General features: G+C 40.8%; 1 protein-coding gene across 1 annotated transcript in view; it reads right to left on the reverse strand.

Annotated features, from left to right (window-relative positions):
• LOC141775702 (ecto-NOX disulfide-thiol exchanger 2-like) overlaps positions 1-9505 on the reverse strand; it is a 201217-nt gene extending 191712 nt beyond the window's left edge. The window contains exon 1 of the mRNA XM_074649300.1: positions 9310-9505. Within this exon, the coding sequence (XP_074505401.1) occupies positions 9310-9331 (22 nt within the window). The 5' untranslated portion in view covers positions 9332-9505. The remainder of the gene's footprint in view (positions 1-9309) is intronic.
• Positions 9506-24242: the final 14737 nt, after the last annotated feature.

Genomic DNA, 24242 nt, shown 5'->3' on the forward strand with positions numbered 1-24242 from the left:
GGACTTATCTGTTGAATTAGATAAGTCACCCCATATTTCTGATTGTTCAGCTTTGGGAACCTCCAAAAGATCACAAAGCTGAACAATCAGACCGTCCCAAATGGAGTTTCTGGCAAACACGGACATCTGAGCGTCAGTGGCAGGCTAAAACAACAGCCATTACCTAATAAAAGCAAGCCACGGGGAGAAACAGCATGAGTCGGGAAGCAATGAGACAATGGGAAGTTATCGTCCAAACTCTGGTGTGGCCGCTGCACCTGCTGCTGCAGAGTCCTTAGTTCCAATTTCAACGTTTCTCGCATGGTACTTTATCTCTGAAGTGATTAGGAACAAACAGCTACATCAATCAGGTGGAGGAGCCCCAGAGAGCGCCAGAGCTGATCCAAAAACACCTCGAGGCTGCCAAGTTTGTGCCGATTCTGCTGACACTCACTATGTTCAACCACACAATCCTTCACACGGCGCTTCAAATAAACTGATTCTGTTACTGGTAAAAAAAAAAATCCCACTTATGTGCTGAATGTCTCACCTGCAAGACAAGGCCAGCCAACAAGAACAATCTGACAGACACAAAAAGGATATTCACACACGGATATCAGAGGATAACAAAGCTACCAAAACATTCATTCACTGAAGCAAGACGTGTAGCCTGATTATCTGGGGCTGGTTTCACAAAAGCGATTTGGGAGGGCTGCTCGCACGCAGATCACAAATGGTGGCAGCGTCACGTTACAGACAGAGAGTCCTTGCTTTATAGTAAGATGATGATGATGATGCTGCTACGGCGCCACCTATTGGCCAAATGGCACCAAATTTGTCATGGTCACTCAGACATCATATCTACACATGTCCACCGAAATGTGGTTGCAATAGCACAAAGCACTCATGAGATATGACTTTTTGTAGTATAAGCCCTGCCCCCTGTGTAGTCTTTCTAATTACGTATTTTCACGTCTTACACTTCAACAGTTTTACAACAAACTGGCAATGCAAAGGACATACTGTACCTACATACAGACAGACAGAGATCCCTTGGTTTATAGTTAGATTTAAATGAAAGACAATGAGTATGACACTAGGCTGGAAGAGTGGTGAAACTGCCAGGACATCTTACATACCCATACTTTAAAAGACGTCAAAAACATTAAGCTAAGTGATGGAGATGTGCAATTTCTCTTTCAATCTTTGTAATTTCCTCAGGGTTTCTATACTGGCTTTGTGATTATGAAGAGTCTGATGATGAAATACACTGAGCAAGATGCTTCTGACAGTGTCACAAAGGTGCTGATCTACTCTCATGGTACTTTGTGAGGCTGTAGTTTGTGGTTTTGTTGTACTGAACTGCATCACCCCAGCTTGCAGTTGCTTTTTAACTGCTTTTAAATTGTATAATTGATTTACTTTTTTTGTATTTAATATGTGCTGTATATTCTCTACATCACTGTAAATGAGAGCTCCTCAATGATCTATCGAGATTAAATAAAGATTGAATGAATGAATGAATTACATTGTTTTTAAGGTAAGGCTGTCAGAGTTAACACGATAATAATGCGTTATTGCAAATTTGTATTAATGACACCAATTTCTTTAATGCATTAACGCAACTTGCGATTTTTAGGTTGACCTTGACCTCTGACCTCAAGATATGTGAATGAAAATGGGTTCTATGGGTACCCACGAGTCTCCCCTTTACAGACATGCCCACTTTATGATAATCACATGCAGTTTTGGAGCAAATCATAGTCAAGTCAGCACACTGACACACTGACAGCTGTTGTCGCCTGTTGGGCTGCAGTTTACCATGTTATGATTTGAGCATATTTTTTATGCTAAATGCAGTACCTGTGAGGGTTTCTGGACAATATCTGTCATTGTTTTGTGTTGTTAATTGATTTCCAATAATACGTATATACATACATTTGCATAAAGCAGCATATTTCTCCACTCCCATGTTGATAAGAGTATTAAATACTTGACAAATCTCCCTTTAAGGTACATTTTGAACCCAAAAAATTTGCGATTAATCGCGATTAACTATTTTAATTGATTGACAGCCCTACTTTAAGGTCGTTATAATATCTTTGCTCTGCTGTAAATGCTGCATACATCTTTTAGTATGATGCAGTCCGCTACAGCATCAAAATGACTATAGAGTTGAATCAACAGCCAGGGTGTAGACAATTAAAAATGACCATGTTTCATAGCATTATAATGTACTATAGGGGATTGTATTTTACTGGTCACTTAATGTAATGTGGAAGTACATGGAAGTATAAAACAGCATGAAGACCGCCAGTGGGAATTAATCTAAACATTTACAATTACACCCATGTAGTGTTTTCTCTAATTATATAAGATATAATGAACTGGCGTAGCAACAACTGTTGTTGTATTGTATGGCCCCTCAGAGCTATTCATCTGAATATTTCACTTTTCATTATTGCTTTCATTATTCACCCTTACTTATTCAGTTGTTTTGGTGAATAACTTACCACTCTATGAAAGAGGACATTTCCAATTTCTGGGGAGCTGAAGAATTCCCAGTTTGTCCAAACAAAAACTATTCTGCCATTATCGATGCTCCAAAGGACTGTCAAATCACACTTCACAACAGCAATTGCTGCAGCATAATATATTACAATACAATTTACTCCAGTGTCTCCACATTTGCATCTAATTTCCACTGGGAGAGTGTGACAATTGGTGAAATATAAAAGTGTTATTATTTTTCATGGCATCTCTAAAAAGGCTTCAGATGACAGACAAAAAAAAAAAAAAGAGGCTTCCACCTGCTCAACTAGTTACAATGCAAAGTAAAAAAGCTGCATTCATTCATTATAATTAGCTAAATATGAGACTTTGTCATGGTGCCAGTTAGCTTGCCTTCATATGACTCGACAGAGCTCACAAACCAAACTCAGCGTGTTAGCCCAGAAATGGTGTCCCCTGCTAACCTTTCAACACGCGTCTGCAATCAGCAGATGTCTGCGCTTCCTCGCTTCCCTTCTGTGGTGACTTTTTTTTATGAAGTTGATTACAGCCCTTCAAAGCTTTTCTGCTAGCCGGTTATTTCTAGACTGCAAAAATACAGGTGTTAAAAACAATGACTAGGGAACGGTTGCCAATTTGCCTCCATCAGTAATTGAGCATTCATTTCCAATCTAATTAGCACCATTATCTATACAGTGGTTCTCAACCTATTTTCCTCAAAGCCCCTCCCCCACTTGTATCTAAGAAAAGCTCAAAGCAGATGTGATCTTTGGTACCCCCCTAAGAGGGGCCCGAACCCCAGGTTGGGAACCACTGACCTATTGCACAATGTTACCACGAAGAGTTAAGTGAAACCAGGAGAAACAGGATGTACAGTACTTGTTCAAAACTTTGCAGCTACATGAGACCACGACACAGATGCAATCAAAGCCTCTCACACCGCCCACATTCAGCCAGGAAAGAGCAACCCATCAACAAAGTTGCCAGCAGTGTGAATGCACAATGACAGCGCTCAATAGCACAGCTGTCCACTGCAGTGGTAGCAATTGTGGAAAAGAACCATTATGCACCAAATTCTGATGTAAAAGCGTCTCTCTCACTGTAACAAGGACGTTTCTTACACCGCCCTACAAGGGAAACAAGGGGGAAAAAAACAATTTTCCAAACAATTGCTTTTGTGGGTTTAACAACAGTACATCAGACGTGCATGAGGTGCTCAAATACAAGAGGGGCAGAGTGAAAATTACAAACTCATTTAGTGCCAAACAAGCCGTGAACATGCTTTACTGCCTCGACCAAAATAAACATGATTTCTTTCACCTGATTTTGCAGGAAGGCACATTTAAATGAGGACAATGTCACAGGAATACGGCTCCCATTGTTGCCTTTCTGAAACTAAGACTCAACAAGATAAGAAGAGCTGTGCGGGGATTCACTTAAGCTCCTTGTCAGGTTGCCTGCTCAAAAGAGACGCCTGCCTTTAATTAGATACAAAAAGGGTTCAAACTGCATTTATCAATGCTGCCTTCACATGTATATTATGCATTATGAAAATGTATCCTGGAGAACCAAATTTGAAGGCTCTGCTTTCTTCATAAGTCTTTTTAGTTCTGAGATATTCCTCAGATTCGGCTTTAAATAATTACCCTCTGCCTTGAGGGGAAATCCCACCAAGAGTTGAGGCGGGAGTTACTTCGTGCAGAGTCAGACTCAGTGAAAGAGAGTTAAGGTGAGTCACACTTTAAGTAATAGGAATGAACAGAAAAGCAACAGCTCTACATATGCTGACCATACACCAGATATTCAGGTGATTTCAGCTTATTACGCAGAAAATCAGGCCAGAGATCTGCACAGTCCCATCATGTGTGGGGTACTCAATGAAAGCTGTAATCTCCTTATTCTACTTCACCATCAGTGACTATGAACAGAGCATTCAGAAAGAGAACATTCAGATATCTTGATTAAAGGCCCACAGAATTGACAGCTTTTTGTCTGATTATTTTAGTCAGCTGAAATTTGGTCATCTCAGATTGTGTGAGGGCTGAAAGTGAGACCATTTGTTTGACCTCTGTTTACAGTGACATATCTTCAATCAGCAGCACTATTAGCCATTCAAAAAGTGACTTTAGCACTAGGTTTAACTTGGTACACATCTTTATACCAGCTCAATAGTGACAAGGCTAAACCAAGGTGTGGCTTATCAGAAACGCATTGGAAATCAAACTAGAGATCAATCATCACATGGCAAACTGCAGCCCAACAGGCAACAACAGCTGTCAGTGTGTCAGTGTGCTGACTTGACTATGACTTGCCCCAAAACTGCATGTGATTATCATAAAGTGGGCATGTCTGTAAAGGGGAGACTCGTGGGTACCCAATAAACCCATTTTCATTCAAATATCATGAGGTCAGATGTCAAGGGGCCCCTTTGAAAATGGCCATGACAGTTTTTCCCTCATCAAGATTTAGCGTAAATTTGGAGCGTTATTTAGCCTTCTTCACGACAAGCTAGTATGACATGATTGGTATCAATGGATTCCTTAGGTTTTCTAGTTTCTTATGATGCCAGAAATTAGTGCCGTTAAAAAAAAATTTGCGTTAACTTCGACAACCCTAATTGGAGACAATAAAAAGTAATACAGTCTAAAGCAGTGTTTCCCAAACTTTTTTTCTGGGGACCCACTTTTTAAAAATGACAAACCATCGCTATCCAATTCATAATAGTCTCTAAATCTGATTTGTGCGTAAATGAACGTTCCTGATTTTTACCACCATTTCCACATCACCTTTATCTTGAATAGGTAAACCAGCCATGTCGAAGAGATACGTTAGATAAATCAAATAAATGCAGGCACTCTTTTTTTCCTTTCATCAGTAAAACAAAGACAATGTATGCTGGCCTTTCATATTAGATTCAATGTTGTAGATAGGCTACAATTATCAGAACGATATGGACATTCAGGCTCCCTCATGTGGCTCAAAAGTGTACCGCAGATATAAATCATAAAAGACGATGGAAGAAATTCAGCAAATTTATTTGCCGACCCAAATAAAATCTTCTGCGACCCACCTGTGGGTCCCGACCCAGTCTTTGGGAATGACTGGAAGCATAATTTATTTAGCTTCACCCTTTGGCTCTTGATAACAGCCCCAGTTCGCACATCTCCTCACAGACTGGACCACAAACAGACATGAAGAGCAACTCAAAGCTACAGAAACCCAGCTGAGGAGTTAAACAGCCAGGAGACTCTGCGTCTTCCTGGGCCTGCTGAACGATCCATAACCAGTTTACTAGAGCTGAGCATCTCTGCCTTTCAGCAGCGTACCCTCCTGAATCCTCCATTCCCAAACAGTGATATTGCCAGCGGTACTCACAGAAGGGGAGCTTCCTTTATCTCTGACTCATATTTTCACATTTCATTATGCTGCCTCTCTTCCCCATAGCCATTTTTTTTACTAGACGCACACTTACTGCTGAATTGTTAGCAAAACTGAGCTTACGTTTCCTCATTTAAAAGGGAGATTTTTTCCAAAGCTGACAAATCTCTCCACACTCTACAATATCTCACTCTGCATTCACTCGGCATTCATTGTGCTTTAATTTAGCTCTACTAGCACAGTTATCCTGGGGCCACTGCAAAAGCAAAACAAAGTAGATATCCAGCCGATTCTCTCTCTCTCTATATCTCTCTCTCTATCTCCCTGTATTTCTCTCGCCCCTCTGTGACAGCCCCTCCCCCGCTGAAGGCAATCCAACAATGTCCTGCTCATTGATCAGGGAGAGGATCGGTGCAGGGTGGAGGTAAATGGCTGTCACAGGGAATGATAGACCTTAACTCAACCATGGTTGCTCCTGAGGCCACTCAGCCTCCACTTATAGTGATAGATGCAAGATGTCGCCCATCACATTCTTGAGACTGGGGAAGACTTTGTTCCATCGCTGGAGGAGTCAGGAAACATTAACATAACGCATCGGTTTTAGAAATCACTTTAACTGCTTTTTCCTGTTGCGAACCGATGACAGCGCTGGAGTTAAACTTAGCGACATAGCTTTAATGTATTCAGCATTTATTTTAAATTCTGAATGGAGCTAAATTGATTTACTCAATGTATCTTGTGGTCAATCTAAAGAAAAATAATAATAATTTGAAATATGTCCAAATAAATCACTGCTTCCAAGACTTGAACACTTGTTTCTTTTCCTTGTTTGATAATATAGTGAATATCTTTGGGTTCTGACAACCATGGGCTTGTGAACTGCTTTTTTATGGACTAAATAATTAAACAGCTACTTCACCAATGTAGTATTGTACCTCTAAAAAGTTGGACGATGTGCAAGAGAGGCATCATCGAAAAATAATAACAGTAGAGGCAGAGATATCCTGACTTAATACCAGGGTCTCAAATTAGCTTCTGCCACACGCCAAATGCTGGTAAATACTGTATTTGGCAGTGGCGGGTGAAATCGTCAGGCCATCCGGCACTTTGGCAGACGGAGAAAACGCACAACAAAAAGACACGTTTAGTTAGGTTAGCCCATGAGTGGCGAGAGCTTCACATTTGAAAGTCATATGATTGTCTGAACTGCCCAGCTGTGTGCACAGAGTTTCTCCCTCAGAAAAGGTTTGCTTGCATATTCTCAACACTTGGCTGGCTAGTTACTGGGGGAAATAATCATCAAATTATGAGCACTTATCCATCATTAGACTGGGAGTAAATAAATCACAGCTAAATAAACTGGAGCAGCTAAAACTGTGAACAAAGTGTTTGGATAAAGCTGAGTACTATAAGCCTGTTGGTGGGAGGCTTTTGGATTGTATGATCCCCCAATCGCTCAGCGGCTGCAGTTAACTGTTTTCTCTTACTACAGTTAAAGGATCACAAAGAAATTAGGAAATAAATGCAAAAGAAAATACAAAGTCAGCGGCACTCCACTTAAAACCCTAGATGGCTTTAATCCAGCAAGCATATCAAGGCTGAGTTCAGTAGTTTTTTCAAAGTGTGCTCTGGAGGCCAACAGTGTTCTTCCACCGAAAGAAATATATCTCAGTGTCCACTACTACCTAGTTAAAGATAACCAGTTTAGTACTCTGAAAATATACTGGAAATTCTCTTATACGGGTTTTTGCAAAATTGGAGTACCCAAAAAAGGGAAAGTTTGGGATCCCTCAGCCAGAGTTGCCAAGTCTGCTTATTATAAGCAACTTGGGCTTGTTTTTCTGATAAGTTGCTTAGAAATATTGGTTGTCGCGAGTTGCGTTTTTTGCACCGCGTTTCTTTTATGCTAAATGCAGTACCTGTGAGGGTTTCTGGACAATATTTGTCATCATTTTGTGTTGTTAATTGATTTCCAATAATAAATATATACATTCATTTACATAAAGCAGCATATTTGCTCTGCATATTTCCCATGTTGATAAGTGTATTAAATATTTGACAAATCTCCCTTCAGGGTACGTTTTGAACAAAATTGAATTGATTAGTTTGCGATTAAATATTTTAATCGACTGACAGCCCTAATTAATACATATATATACGAAGTGAGCAAGTGGCCGCCTCTCTCATATTTGTGGTAGGTAGGTTAAGTCGCCTGTTTGAGGCTTTTTTTGTTGGGGGGAGAGTTGCTTCTTTGGGGCTTGTTTCTATAAACCTGGTTGCTTGTTTCTCTCGCAAGATCTGGCAAACACTAGCCCTCAGCCATACACGCCTATCAGATTAGTTGCTGGAGAGTCTGATAAAGTTAACTTTATTCATGCCTATCCAAGCCAAATCAAATGATTTATCAACAGTTCACACTTCCTCCAAGTTCCCCATCGCTCACAGGATGTTAAAAAGAGATAAACGACATTATAAAGTCAAATGAGCAACATGAATTTCATTACGAGCCGAAGTAAACTAATGCTGTAATCAAGTTTTTAGAGGGATGGAAGCTTTTTAACATATGATTGAGCAAGTTTAAACATGGTCTTCAACGGAGAAACATCTAACTCAGGGTACGGGATTTATTAAAGGGGACATATCATGCTCATTTTCAGGTTCATACTTGTATTTTGGGTTTCTACTAGAACATGTTTACATGTTTTAATGTTTAAAATAACCTTAGTTTTCCTCATACTGTCTGCTTGAATATACCTGTATTTACCCTCTGTCTGAAACGCTCCGTTTTAGTACATTTCAATGGAATTGCAATAGAATTGCGTTGCTAGGCAACAGTTTGGGTCCATGTTTACTTCCTGTCAGCTGATGTCATTCACATACACCGCAACAGGAAATAAACTGGGACACATTTAGAATGTTTATGTTTAAAACCGTGTAATGGTCTAAATATTGTAGATTTGTGACATCACAAATGGACAAAAATCCTAATGGCTTGTTTCACACGCACAATTTTGAATGTTGAGGTTGTTTTCTCTAGTGTACTTAATGAGTTTGTCTATAAGCTCATCTACTTAAAAAAATGGTTTATAAACTATTGCAATTAAGAACTGTAAATTGCATATATATAAAAAAAAAAGTAACTATAAATTAGCCTATACGAGTGTCTGTGTGTGATGCTGTGAGGTGAGTTAGAGCAGCCTACCTGCGTACTGCAGGACAAACATGTTATGCATTATAATATACATAATAATATTGCATATTGCATCATAAGGGGGGGGGAATACATTAAAATGTGACAAAGTCTGTATAAAGTAAGCATTTTACTGGATAATGACACACTTTTAATACATTTTCTGTAACTCTAAGTTATCCTGTATATGTGTGTGTGTGTGTGTGTGTGTGTGTGTGTGTGATGCTGTGGGGTGAGTTAGAGCAGCCTACCTGTGTACTGCAGGAGAAACATGGTCCTCTGTCGCAGATTAAACAGTCCTGCAGAAGATAAAGTCTCTCAGTCGGGTATTAATCCGTGAGGTCCGGGGGTTTCTTGGCTGTAGAGTGAAGAGTACGGTACCGTGTGTCTGCCAGCCAACGGTGAACGGTTATCACCTGCCTCACAGTCTCAGCACGCTGCAAACTGCTAATAAAGATGATACTGAGAGTCAAGCTACAAAACCAATTAAAGGAACATCCGGTTACTACTTTCAAAATAAATCACAGCTTGACACTCAGGTGCTCTTTTTTTCGTATTACAACACATTTAATTACATTTTTAAGTGTCAAATAACAGATATGAGTCTTTTAATAACTACAGTGCCGCTATGTTCACCAGACTTGATTTTTATCTCCATCATTAAATAGACTGTGCTTTTAATTTGAAGGCAGGTTCACCTTGTGTTCCTGTGTTACAAATGGTAGCTAGTGGATGTAAATATTCCCCATGGGTGCAATGTAGCATGGTGTGTGAAGTGACTTGCAGAGTGCAGTTCTTCACACTTGATAGGCTTTTATGAATACAATGACCAAAATTGAGAGACTGAATGAACAGCAGAAAATGGACAACACCACCTGTCTGTGAACACCAGACCAAAACCAGTCACAGCAGCAGTAAATAAACACAATTCACAAAATTTGACACTTTTACTCAAAGACTGAAAAATCCCATTTATTAAAATGATAAACAAATCCAGATTCTTTCAAAGAACACGTTAATGTTCACACAGCACCTCCAGCAGCAGGTATGAAACACTGTGTTTGAGCGTAAAAGTTCATTCATGACTTTGGGAAAAAGAGTTTCACGATAAAAGTCTCAACTCAAGGTCAACTCACTAGCTTTTTCCAGAGCTTTCAGACACAGTCTTCCTCAGGATGGAGCATGCTCAGTTGTTGTAGCAAATGTGTCTGAAAGCTCCTGAAAAAGCCAGTAAGTGGATTTGAGTAAGGATTTTTACACTATGGCTAAAAACAGTAGCGTATTTCTTAAAGGAAAAGTGTGTAACATTCGGGGGATCTATAAGCAGAGATGGAATATACAGTAATATTCATAACTATCTTTTCATTAGTGTATAATCACCTGAATCGTTCTGTTTTCGTTAGCTTAGAATGAGCCAAATTTAAGGTACAGTATTTGTACTCTATTTCAGTATTTCCATTTGCTTCTACTCCTCTACGATTCAGAGGGAAATATCCTCTGCTACATTTATTCAACAGCTACAGTTACAACCTACAATAAAAACATAATTTTAATATGCAAAATTTAAAGGAACAGTGTGGAATATTTCAGGGGATCTATTAGTTCTCCGACACACTTTTGAAACTGCGGTAACGTGAGCTGCAGAGTGCAAAACTGTGTTACCGCCAGCCGCCGTCTGACTACAGTTGCATAGTCTTATTATGATAAGAATGGCCTCTGAGCGAGTCGAACGGCGTTACCGCGATTTTGTACTCGGTGGCTGACGTTAGTCTTGGAAAGGGAGGAGTGAGCGGAGGGGTGCCGCCAAATCCTACACACTGTACCTTTAAGAAGCAGGCCTACTTGATGACTACTTTAAGAAAAAAAATGTTTGCTTTAAATATCTAAGCTAAGTTATCAGTTAAGCGTTATGAAAAATTCAATATTTACTGTGTTTCCTCAGGGTGTATGTTGTCCAAGTGGAATATGCCACAGCAGTGGATAACTGGGTTGTTTGTCTATGTCCTCATTAGCACTCCTTAACCTAGATCAGACCCAGATTGGAGGAGATGCAGGCATCTATTTTTGTGACTACGCATACAGAATGGGGGCCATGAAAACAGCATTTTCATTGGATGAATATTGTATGTGTTCCCTTCTTTTATATTGGTGTCTCCTCTTGAAGTTTACCCACTCCTAAATTGAGGAGAAATGCATGCAGGAGCAGAGCAGAACAAGAGCAACATTTTTCTTTTACATGATTAACATGTGCACTGTGAAGGTGGTCTCATCCTCCACAGGAGTCAGATTCTGTTGCTCCTTGTGCACCCAAACTGTCCCTGTGCTTCACCACCAACGCCTGGCTGGCTCGCTGCCTAATACCACCGAGCCGTTTCCTACACTGGGAAGCAGTTCTCCGAGCACCTGAGCAACACATGTTAACCAGACGAGTTATCTCCTTCCAAGTTAGTTTAACATCATCTGCCCTCCGCGGCCCATTTCGTGTACTGTATATTTGCTCGTGGCTTTTTGTGGATTTTTGTGGATTCTTCCATCACCAAAACAGCAGCAAGAAAGGAACAGCAATTTAGTTTCTCAAGTATTCTCCTATCAAAGATGTTTTTGGCGGGGGTGATTGTTGTATTTCTGAAGGCAGCGAAGTGGTTGCGTTGGTTGATATTGTGTCCTGCCAAATTACAATCCATTTACAAACGCTGCAGGGTGGGTGAAATAATTGAAAAGCCTTTCAAAGTGAAAAGTTAGATAAATATTTGGGCAACAGTTTTCTCTTTACCCTGTCTGAAACAGTGTTTTGTTCCGAGGTGATTTTCTGCATTTCTCAGTTGACACCAATGACTCTGTGAAAAATGATTTTGAATTACTGCCCCTTCACACTGGAACTAGAAAAAAAAGGTCATCAGAGATAAACAGAACGTCAGACGTATCCTAAAGTGGAAAAGAATTAGGCACACGGAGCATCCATCATGCCCAGCAAAGTGTTCTCAGCATCGATTTTTAAACAACTCTGACGTAATTGCAGAAATAAATGAGGCATACGCTGTTCACCGAGCACCGATGTTGATTTCTCAATCTGCACAGCCATTTTCTGGATATGAGAAATATATGTTAAGAGCCGGTCTGATTATATGTCACTGCAAATGAAATGCATTAAAGTAAAAAAAAAAAAGACTAATGTATGAATACATTAAAAGTCAAAGAGTGCTCTAACTTATTTTATTATGGAAATAGAAAGTCATTCATCACCTGCCTTTGGACAGTCTAGCTTGAAATAGATTTAGCCTTTTAGTGCAATATACACAGTGCATAAAGGGCAACATAAAATAAGAATAGGGCTTCTGCTTTTCTAAGCAGTATTTATAACTTGTTTGACCTTTTCGTATTTGTACATTTTATGTTTAGATCCACTAGCAGACCTTGTTGCTCAGAATCGCTTCAAAAAGCTGATCGAGAGCACTTGAAATTTGCAGATTACAAAATGCACATAAGAGGTTACTACCTTTATTAAGAAATTTACCCAGGTAACTGACTTAATTTGCTAATTTCCTCTTCTAAGGCCCTGATACAACAGTTTGGGGCCGTAAGTGAGCGTCTGTCGGCCTAGTTTCTGCGGTGTATCCCGCATAATCGGCTCTAGTCTGCCCATGTCGGAGGTTTCTCGGCTGATTCAGCATGTTGGAGTTCATCGGTGAGAGAAATTCACTCTGATTGGCTGTTCAGCTTAAACGAATCAGTGCACGAGAAGAGAAACGGAAGTGAGGAAAGCAAGCGAACGAGTAAAGTCAAGAGGAAAAACACAGAAGGCTCTTCTCGCTTTTCATCCTCATCACATCTGATCATTCCAATACACGGATATTTTCACAGCGACATGGCCATCTGGAATGAAGCTAAGTGGTGAGTGAGAGTGGTGTGAAAATGGTCGAGAGTTATTTCATCTCAGGCAGGCGCAGAACGTATGTGCTAACTGGCCGTCAGCTGTAGTCTTTGCGGAGTGTAGTATTGGATTATTATCATTAATGATGCATTCATGTGTAGGCTACATGTGATTTTACTGTTCACCGTGTTGGAGCTACTTTATTATCACACTGTTGGATAGTTAAATCTATAATAGTGCATCATATATTCAAAGCTCATCTTAAAGGTACAGTGTGTAGGACTTGGCGGCATCTAGTGATGTGGTTACAGATTTCAACCAGCTGAGCACCCCTCCGCTCACTCCTCCCTTTCCAAGACTGCGGTAACGTGAGCCGCCGAGTGCAAGGGCCAGAGGCCATCCATACCATAATAACACTATTTTAGGAGCAACAGAAGTCAGACGGTGGCTGGCGTTACCATGGTTTTGCACTCTGCAGCTCACGTTACTGCAGTTTCACAAGCGTGTCTGAGAACTACGGTGGCCTTCAGGTAACGTAAAAACATGAAAGGCTCTCTCTAGAGCCAGTGTTTGGTTTGTCTGTTCTGGGCTACTGTAGAAACATGGTGGAGCAACATGGCGGGCTCTGTGAAGAGGACCCGCTCCCTATGTAGATATGAAGGACTCATTCTAAGCTAACAAAATCACAACGATACTTAGTGTCATGTGATTAAACACTAATGAGAACATAGTTATGAATATTATATTCCATTTCTGCTAATAGATCCCCTGAAATATTCCACACTGTTCCTTTAAATTTTGTATATTAAAATGAATTTTAATTTTTATTGTAGGTTGTAACTGTAGCTGTTGAATAAATGTAGCAGAGGATATTTCCCTCTGAATCGTAGAGGAGTAGAAGCAAATGGAAATACTGAAATAGAGTACAAATACTGTACCTCAAATTTGTACTCAAGTACTACTTGAGTAAAAATACATACTACTTTCTACTACCAGTATTATTGTTTGTGTCAGACTTTGTGGAATATGCAAATAAAGCCGAATCTGCTCTGTGCTGTGATGTAAGTGACGACGTGCTGTTAAAGTGTCGAATGTGCCAAATTTAAACAGCGGTATTGATCATTTGATGCTGATGTCACTGAGCGAAGCCAGGTGGGATTTGGCTGGTTTGACTCATAGTCGAATGCAAGCAGATCAGAGCGTCGTCTTTTCTGTATGCTGCTTTGAAGACAATCTATTTTTATACTAAACAAGAAGAAGCAGAGATTTTAAATCCCCCACTGGGTGAGCAAGATGTGCTTCATGCGTTGGCTGCGTTGGCCTATAGTGGTCATGCAGAAATGTACAGCCAAGCGGGGCTCTCTCTTTCACCGTTCATGTTTCCTGTGAAGAAAGGCAGTCATAAATAATCTTAATGGTTTCCCGACTGAATTCAATTACCTCTGTCACCCAATAGAAATGAATAAAAGCCGGTATGTGCTCTCTTATTCTATTTGCATGTCCCTGGGGGATGATGTTTGCTTTCCTTCCTTTTTCAGTCTATGGTTTGCTCTCCATGGTTTGCTTAGTCAGAAAATTCATTTAATCAAATGATAATTTGACATAATACCTAACAGATGCAGGAGACCTTCTGTGGCTTTTATAGATAGCGCTGTGCATTAACAACGCCACAGTCCTCCACGGCAAAGTGAACTGTGCGGCTGGAAAGTGGGGGTGTAATAAATCAAAGTAATTCCTGCCAGAACATTTCCACTACCTTCAGAAATGAGGACAAATCTTTACCATCACACAGCAGCCAGTCAAAGAGGCATGAATTTGACCCCGATAATTCCAACCTGAGGGCAAAATGTACGGATTAGCACATAATTCCTGAAAGAAATTTTAATTAAATTAGAGAACATTCATTATTGACGGTAACTTATGTTACGCGGAAGATATCTAACCCATATCTATACTGATAAACGACTCCTGGTGTGCTCTCGCCATTGTCACGACAATTTCATTCCGAAACCTGATTTTGAAATATGTAATAAAATAGTTAAAGATCTTGGGATTCGTAGATATTCTGTCTGAACGTTGTGCAGATCAAATGGAGCCACTTATTGTATTTTCACACATAGCGTGAGCGTCAAATCACAGTTGGGTTCCACTCCCTCTGCAGGGTCTTCACATCTTCTTCACATCCTTTTTCTGAGCAGAAAACACACTCTGTTGTACGCTTTGTGCTTCTGTGTTCAGCAGGAAATGTGTGATGCCCCATATAGCGCCTTGCAAAGTAAATAGTTTAGCATGATGTACTGATGTGCTAATCTGGCCCACTAAAAGTATGGTATTTTATCTAAAAACAGACAGTTTTATGAGGGTTCTGTGTGGTCTACTTTCCCATTTCCTCTCCCACTCTCTGTCTATTCTGTCTCTTTATGCCCTTCATGCCGTATCATCATTAATTCTCATTATTTCCCATCGTCTGTTCTCTGACTCCTTCCATACCTTCCCGTTCATTAGTGATTAGCAAGTGATCATTTGGACGGGGAAAGGTTGAGGCGATTCTCCGAGCCGCTCCTCATTAACCGAGCACCACGTTGTCCCAGTGAACGGGTTGGCATTTACCAGTTTGAGTGATGCAACGTACTGAAGGGGGGGTAGGTGAAAGAACATGAAAGAGAAAGTGTGAGCTGAGGTGTTTTATGTTCCAGGAACCTTGTGTTGAGGTCACTTACTTTCTCAGAGGGGGAGGCAAAGAGATTGGCGTTTTGTCAGTGGCGGCGTTCGGTAAATTGGATTAAATCCACACGGAGGCCAGCTGGTCTCTGGAGGGTTTCCCCGCAGCATGAATATTGATGCAAGGGTTTCATGCAGGGCACATAATAACAGCTCTTAACCTCTCTCCATCGCTGAATCCCTGTCAACAGCAAGGGCCTCAAACCATCACTCAAGAGCCTGGAGGTCACTTGGACGTAAAACATCATCAATACAGCGACCAGGGCAGGCTGAATTATTTGTTTTCATCACACGGGGGTTCCAAATCCCCATTAAAATGCCACGAGGATCCCGTTCCACAACACAACAGGTCCGTGACAGTGAGTGGGCACTCTAATGCATTTTGGCAGCTGTGTTGAGCAGCTAGCTGGTCATGATATCTGGCACCGAATATGCCATCTGTGCAGATGAGCATCAGATCCAGAGAGATCCAGTGTTTACTAAAGGATAAGGCTGAGGAAATGCCATGTGTTCGCTAAAGAGATCAGGCGAGGATGCTCGTGTTTAAAGGGTAATTCTGGTTCATTACAATGTAGGGTCTTTTTGCCAATTTGGCATTGTGACATTGTAGTCTCCAAGTCATCTGCTGAGATCTGTAACTACAATTAAAAACAAGACAGACGGGGAAAGAAACATGAACATAAGAAAGATCACACAGGTTTCAAAGCGAAACCCAAAGATTAGCCAAACTGTTAAATGTAAACATTCATCACACTTTACAGATTACTTACCTGGTGCACATTTGTACTTAGATTATATTGTTCTGTAAATGTAGAACGTTGATATTTGGTATCTAGACCTCATCACCATCCACATGGAGGCCTTGTCCACATGTACACGGGTATTTTTTATAGACGTGGCTTTTTCTATGCGTTTTGATGATTTGTCCACAACTAAACAGCGTTTTAGGTCACTGTAAAAAGATTTTCAGAAACTCTAATGTCTAACGTCTCCTTTGTGAGGCATCACTAATGAGGCGACATGTAGTGCAACGGTGGCACAAATACATCCATGAACGGCAGACGTGGCCAAATAACCTGCTAATACAACTTTTTACATATTTACACATAAATGTTCAGTTACTCTTCCTCTATAATGAGGCGTCAGAGTGCGCTATGGCCGTTTACATGTGGCCGTGTACGTGTAGACTATAGAACGGAAACACCAAGCAGCAGCGACTGCATAGCAGCAAGTGACATCATAGCTTTCAGGTGAGTGGTGCGGCAGCAATCATGCAGCAAAAGAGCGAACGGAACACTGACGGCTGAAGTACACCGCCATAGAGGGTTAAGGGTCGTCCAGGTGGCCGAAGGGGTCGAGGCACGGTGTCTGCCTGGGAACCTTTTGTTGCATGTCAATCCCCATTCTCTCTCTCTCTCTCTCTCTCTCTCTCTCTCTCGTTTTCTGTCATCTCTTCACTGTCGCTATCTGCATCAATAAATGCATTCTTCCCCCCTAAAAGAGGGTGTGTGTGTAGAGGGACTAGAGTCGGCTGACATTTCTTCTTGTTAAAGGTTTTTTGGGGGAGTTTTTCCTTATCTAAATCAACAGTCTAAGCATAGAAGGTGTCGTATGTTGTGCAGATTGTAAAACCCTTTGAGGCAAATTTGTGATCTGAAGGATTTTGGGCTGTACAAATAAAATGAACCTGCCTGTGCTTCTTTTGTGCGCACACAGTCTTTATTTGACATGAAAGATTATTACCGACTTTCAGTTTTTACCTCCAAATAAAGTGGTTTTGATCATCTGGCTAATCCGTTGGCTTGTTCACAACCTGTCTGGTTGTAGGGCAGCTTATAATCAAAGGTAATCTGTTTCATCAGGAGAGAAAGAGTGGTGGTTGGATCAGATTTAATTGACAGCTGGTCTTGCAATGTCAACAAACAGCTCCATCAGATTCTGATACAAAAGTTGCTTAATCCTGATTGGTTCATGGAAGTATGTGACATCAACTTTTTTCCAGCTTCAAACCAGCCATAAGAGTGCAAACAGAACAGCCCAACCAGAAATCCCTAATATTAATAATAATAATAATAATAATAATAATAATCTTTATTCATATAGCACCTTTCAAAACACAAAGTGCTTTACAATATAAACAGAACACATTTAAAACATAAGGATAACAAAATGTCATAAAATATAAATCACAGAAAAGCAATTCTAAAAAAGTGTGTTTTTAAAAGTGATTTAAAAAGATGTGACAGAGTTTGCAGCCCTGATCTCCTCAGGCAGGTCATTCCATAGACTATGTGCCCTGACTGCAACGGCTCTATCACCTTCGTGAATAAATCTGGACCTTGGAGCCGCAAGGCATGATGCATCCGACGGTCTCAGGGTGCGGGAAGGGATATCGGGCAATAATAAATCTGATAAATAACTCTCAGGGCTTTGTAAGTAATCATATACATCACATATATCATATTTTATAATCAATTCTAAAAGCAACAGGTAGCCAATTTAAGAAAGCCAGGCTCGGTGAGATGTGGTCATGTGTTTCCTTGTGCGGGAGAGGAATTTTTTCCTGCATAAAATTGACCAAAACAGAAGAAGAAATTAATTAACCACGACTTTTCTAACTAATAGTTTGTTCAAGTAGGACCCCATCGCTCATAATAAAGAGCTGATTGAGAAAATATGTTATCCGGGTCTTTAATTGAGCATGTAATGTTATCATAACTGATAGAAATGATGGACAAAACTATGAAAATGAGACCAGAATCATCCTTTAAATGTGCACAAATATAACCCTCCTGAACACGAGCTTATTTAAAACCACATCATCTCTTTGCTTGTGGCTCAGCATGCTCATTCTCTGGTAATTATGCACCAGACACTCTCCAGGTTCATTACCATCGCTTTCCTCCAACACGCAACATTCAAGTGCCAGTCACAACCGATGGAGGAAACCACCGAGGCGTCGAAATCCGCCCGATCCCGCGGCCCCCTCTGCTCTGCCCTCCACCTCTCGCTCTGCCCAATTAAGAGGGTGTGGTTAGCAGCCCTGAACTTGACACTTCCCCGTCTCTCTGCTTTAATTATGTCTGAGTCCCCGAAGGCCACGGAGAGGACAGGGTCCAATTAGTCGACAGAGACAGAGGGCGGCTGGGTGACGTCACGTGCCCACATGCCAGAATCCATCAGAGGGAGAGTTCAGCTGTTTGGTGGTGAAGGAAAAAGATCATCTAAAAGAGGGTGAGGATGAGGGGGAGAGAGGGGGGTGAAGGATGGGACGGATCAGAGCTGATGAAAAAGAGATGACAGGCTAAATGTATCTAAAATAAATCATCACCATCAGTTAGCATGTGCTCTACTCACTCTCAGGGAACTTCTCATTTGATTCTGCCTTTATCTACTTTATCACCACTTCACGTTTGATCTTTATTGCCGCCTTCCACTCTATCCCTCTCTGCCTTTTTCTCTTACAATCCCCCTTAATCTCTGCTTCTGTGCCCCCGCATGTGTGCGCGTTCATATGTTTTCCAGCTAAGTGAAATGTTAACGCTCTCAACAACCTGTAATTTCCTTCTCACTTCTGTAAGGCTGCAGGTTTGTGGAGCAATAAAATAAAGAAAGTCCTCCTCTAAGTTTTTTTGATCTGTGGACTGCTGGCCTTCAAACAAAAGAGCAGATTGTATTTGCATAGCTGTCTTTACCAAGAAATGAAAAGAGCTCTCACTTTTATCTCACAGACGAGAGGTGCGGCGCTGGTACTGTACATTTCGATGAACCCCACACCAGCAGCTTGTTTTTACATCGACAAAAGACGGCGCAGCAGCAGGTCCTGATATCTGCATGGGGAAAACTGATTAAAGCCCCTCCGAGATACCGTGGAGGCAGCGGTGCAGAGGAACGGGACGGAGAGACGGAGCCCCGGGGGTTAACACAGATGAGAAGGCGCTCTTCTCTGATCTAAGGAAAGACCTCCTAACTGGGGATAATGACACCGTTATCAGGTGTGAAGCAGAAATGTTGCCAGCAAAATCCTCTTTGTGCTGCAAAATCTGGACAATCCACCTGTCGATGGAGAAGCGGCCTCCGGTGAGGTGGAACCTAACACCTCCTAAACACACACCTATATACAGTCGTCTTGTGTCCGTCGTCTATCTACAAAATATATATGAAACCTGGAACTCCAATTTATCTACACTGCGACCAGTTCAAGGACACTGGGACAAGTTAATAAGGGTCACCATTTTGTTTTAACCACAGACGAAAGAGAAACAAAGGATTTCTTTTTGTATTTCATCTGCTGCAACTTCAACCTTCTCGCTGAGCGTTGCAGAAGCTCCAAGGTCTGGAAAAGGCTTTATAATTAGCACTCGGACCGGAAAAAACGACCTGGAAGACGTGCAAAAAGCTACCAGAGGGAGATTGAAAGGAGAGCACGATGAGCGAGAAGACCCCCGAGGGTCTTTTGATGACCAGAATGATTGGATTTCCACAGTTGGTATAATGTGCGTCATTAATTCGCTAACATATTCCAGCACACAAGGTAAGGTCACAAGTTCCATAAAGCCCCCGCCCACACTATGAGAAATCACATCTTCCTTTGAAAATCTTCCTGCATGAGTGAGAGCCGTCTCTTCAGCTTCAACAGCCCGAGAAGACTGATGTCTCCGCAGAAGTGCTTTTTGGTTTTCAGTGAAACTATTGAGTTTAGTGTGCAGAGAGATGTTGCCCATCAATCAAATGTGACCTCACAGTGAGAAAACAATGCAATCTGATTGATGAATGGCATTTAAGTTTTGAGCTTGTTTTCTATCTGGTAGATTCCAGGTTGGGGTTTTTGACTCTTGATGTGATGATAGTATATGTTTTACAGTTGGTCCACCACTTTGGTCTGGTGAAATATCCCAACAGCTTGTAGATGGATCGCCACAAAACCTGTACACACATTAATAATTAAAGACAATGTAACGTAACGATTGTAGTGATCGCTCTGACTTTCTAACCCGTTCTCATGGAAGGCATATACATTTTAAGGACATTATGCATTTCATGATAACGCATTTTAGGTTTTCCACATGTCATTTATACACCACATCGTGACGGTGAAATTGTTGCAGTTATGTTTAGGCAACAAAATCACTTAGTTACACCGAATTCACACCAGGTAGCTGCGAAGCGCCGCTTCATATGTTTCAAGCGGGAAGAAATTCTTTGTAACATACAGTAGGTCAACATGTTACTGGAGTCACAGGACACTTTTAGTTTGGCCGGACTTCGCCACAGAATCAAACGGACACAGCCTGCTGAGCTCGGGAGCGGCCACCACAGCTTTTCATAGCCATTGCATGGCAGCCTGGCTCTGGTGTAAATTTGACGTTACGTTTAGGAAAAAATGTCATGGTTTGGCTTAAAATAACTACGTGAACTAAGGAAAACACGTCACCGATGTTGCAATAATTACATGTTTCTGTGGTTGGGAGGTGTGTTCATGTGTTTCAGTTGGGAAGAAATTCTTTGTAACAATCGGTCACCATGTCACAGGAGTCACATGATCTGTTTACTGATTGGCTGCGGGTATTCTCTGGCCACTTCACAGCCATTGTATGGCAGCTCGCTGCAGGCCGCACTTCGCTGCTGCTCTGGTGTGAATTTGGCGATAGGGATTAGGAAAAACATCATGGTTCGGCTTAAAATAACTACATAAACTAAAGACAACACGTCACTAATGTAACTTCTAAATAATCCACATCACTGTAGCATACGAACAACGCTCTCATGCTTGAAAGACTTGTGTTTGTTGGCATTGTTATTGTGAGCATATTCATTTTCTGATTATAGAATTTAGCTCAAATCATCACTGTGACTATAAGTATAGAACCGCTAGCATGGAATTAGTCCTATCATGTGCCTTTCATGTACTGTATGTCTTTTCAAACCTCGGCATGTAATTATCTTTCAGAGAAACGAACGCTTACCTCTGTGACTCAAATGTAATGCTAAAACATGAGAAGCACAAACTGAGACCATTAATCGTGTTTCTATTAACCTCCCTTGATCCCTTTTGTTGCTTCGTAAAGCACAACAATCTTAAATGCGGGAAAATAATTAACTTTTCACTTGTGCTGACCAACAGACCTGTCCAATTTATCCACAACGTCCTCGTTCCCGCTGCCTTTCTTCTCGCAGCCTCAGCAGCATCCTGCCCGTTGAATACCATACACCAGAAATCCAGGCAGAGAGCTAATGGTTTAGGAGCATTGATCAATAACCTATCTTTATCTCAAATTAGGACAGGCCTAGCCTCGGCTCCAACACGGGGCCAAAGTTGTTCATTACGTGTAGCTTAGTTGTCATGCTGAATAATGGCCGACAGGACAGGAACACAAGCGGTGTTGTCAAAGTCCCGACTCCAAACAAGTTTCCTTTGTGTGAGTAACTGGTCCGAGGTACGAGATTGACAGTGTCTTCCCACAGTTTTTTATGGCTAGATACGTCAAAGCATTTCACTGTTGTTGTTATTAACATTGATGGAGGTTCTGAGACACATATTGTGCCAGAGCTCATTTCATTTAATGAGAGGGAACTGCAAAAATAAGATCATCATGGGAGGAGAGAGGACTTTAAAGCTTTTATCCCAGTTATTAGGCGGACCCAGGAGCTTTTAATTATAACAGTAAAAACATGTAAACCATTTCTCAGCAGAAAACATTTATGTGGAATACAGGATTTTTCTTTTAAAGGGGAGAATTTTTAGGCAGCTGTACAATTGTTTTTATTATTCAACCTTTATTTAACCAGGAAATCCCCTCAGATAGAATCTCTTTTCCGAGGGCCAAGATAGCTCACTAGTTACAGTTTAGAAATAAAACACAGCAGACAATCAGAAGAGACTCAGTTACATGGACTTTTAACATAGTTTTACGTTTTCACAAGGGGGACTAGATTATTAAAATGTAGTATGCTCTGCAGATTATTCCAAGTCCAGGGAGCTGCTGCCTCGAAGGGAAACTGGAGGTCTGCGTCAGGAGATTACATATATATGAGAGGAGTTTACCAAGCATGGCCTTGAACACAAAAATATACAGATGAAGTTGTCTACGTAGACTTAGTGAGAGCCAAATCTACCTAATCATAAAGCGTACAATGACGAACACAGGAACCAGAGTTGGTTATGAATCTAACATCACCACAGTCAAAACAATAAAAACCTTAGTTTTAGCTTCTTCACAAGATCTTCAATGTGTACTCTGAAAGTAAACTCTTACCCAACCAAATACCTAAATACTTGACAATTCTTCCATTAATTCCCCATTTGGAGTGTAGAGATTTGTGTCATTTCATTGTGTATTCATCAAAAATAAACTCAATATTAACTTTTTTTTTGTCGTATCTTCACTGTAGCGCTGCAGTCTCTTTTGTTTTCACATGCGTACAAAATATATACACTACAGATACTTATATTTGTGTTGACAACAGTTCAGATTTGTACAATAGTTGGCATGTCCTTGTCCATGTTGATACATAAAGTATGAGTTCAATTCAGAAGGATGCTGAAGGAGCCATTTCATCTTCACCGTTCTATTAAAAACCAGACACACAACGTGCTGTTTGAAAATATAGAGGTTTCTGTTAAAAGCATATTATCCACGGACACACCTGCTCAAAGCATCTTCTGTTATGTGGAACGGGAGAAGAGAACAATACAATACCATATAGCAAAAAAAAAAAAAAAACACCTTCTGAAAATCACAGTTGTCCATGCTGAATGGGAAAATGCAAAGGCACTTTTCTAAAGGCAGCGCAGGATGAAAGAAGCCCACACAAAACAACATCAGCAGCATCCATTCATCACAGCCAAAATACCAATTTTCTTCGTCTATATATATATGTATGCTACTGAGATTTTTTATTCCTTCTTACTGTACGTACGAGCATGCATCTAAAGGGCTTCTAACAGGCCTGATGTAACGAATGTGTAATGATTATTAATGACGTGGGGTAAAGGAAAAGAAAATTGCAGCATGACTATGTCTGTAATCTGTCTCTGGCTATAGAGTTCTGATTTAAGCTCATACATGAAAGTGGGGCAAATACGTAGCGTGTAGCTCCAGCGAGGATCCTTTGACAGCATATATCCCATTAAACATGGAAATTAACCATGAGAAGAGGATATAACTTTCTTCTTGAAATGTAAAGTTATTACATTTACTCCGCTTTGAAAATGAAACAGAACTGCAGGAGGATATGCAAATGAGCAGCATGTATGTAGCTTTTAGTCCGCTTGTTTAAAGCTGCAGAACATGATTTTTGAATTTTATAGGATGGGAAGTGAGTCATGTTAAGACATGTGCTAAGGATTAAATAAATCCTTACAATTCATGTAATGCTTTACCAGGTACAACATGCACAACGTCAAAGAAATGTGAGGAAGAGCTGTGGCGAATGCACAATTTTATTAATGCATTAACGCAATATTTCAGAGGTTGTAGCAGGCGCATGTTTTAAAGTTAGAGTGAAGATACTGGCATCATACGAAACTAGAAAACCTAATGAATCCATTGGTACCAACCATGTCATGTTAGCTTGTCAGGAAGGAGGTTA

Source organism: Sebastes fasciatus, chromosome 10, assembly GCF_043250625.1.
Source record: "Sebastes fasciatus isolate fSebFas1 chromosome 10, fSebFas1.pri, whole genome shotgun sequence".
Classification (NCBI taxonomy): domain Eukaryota; kingdom Metazoa; phylum Chordata; class Actinopteri; order Perciformes; family Sebastidae; genus Sebastes; species Sebastes fasciatus.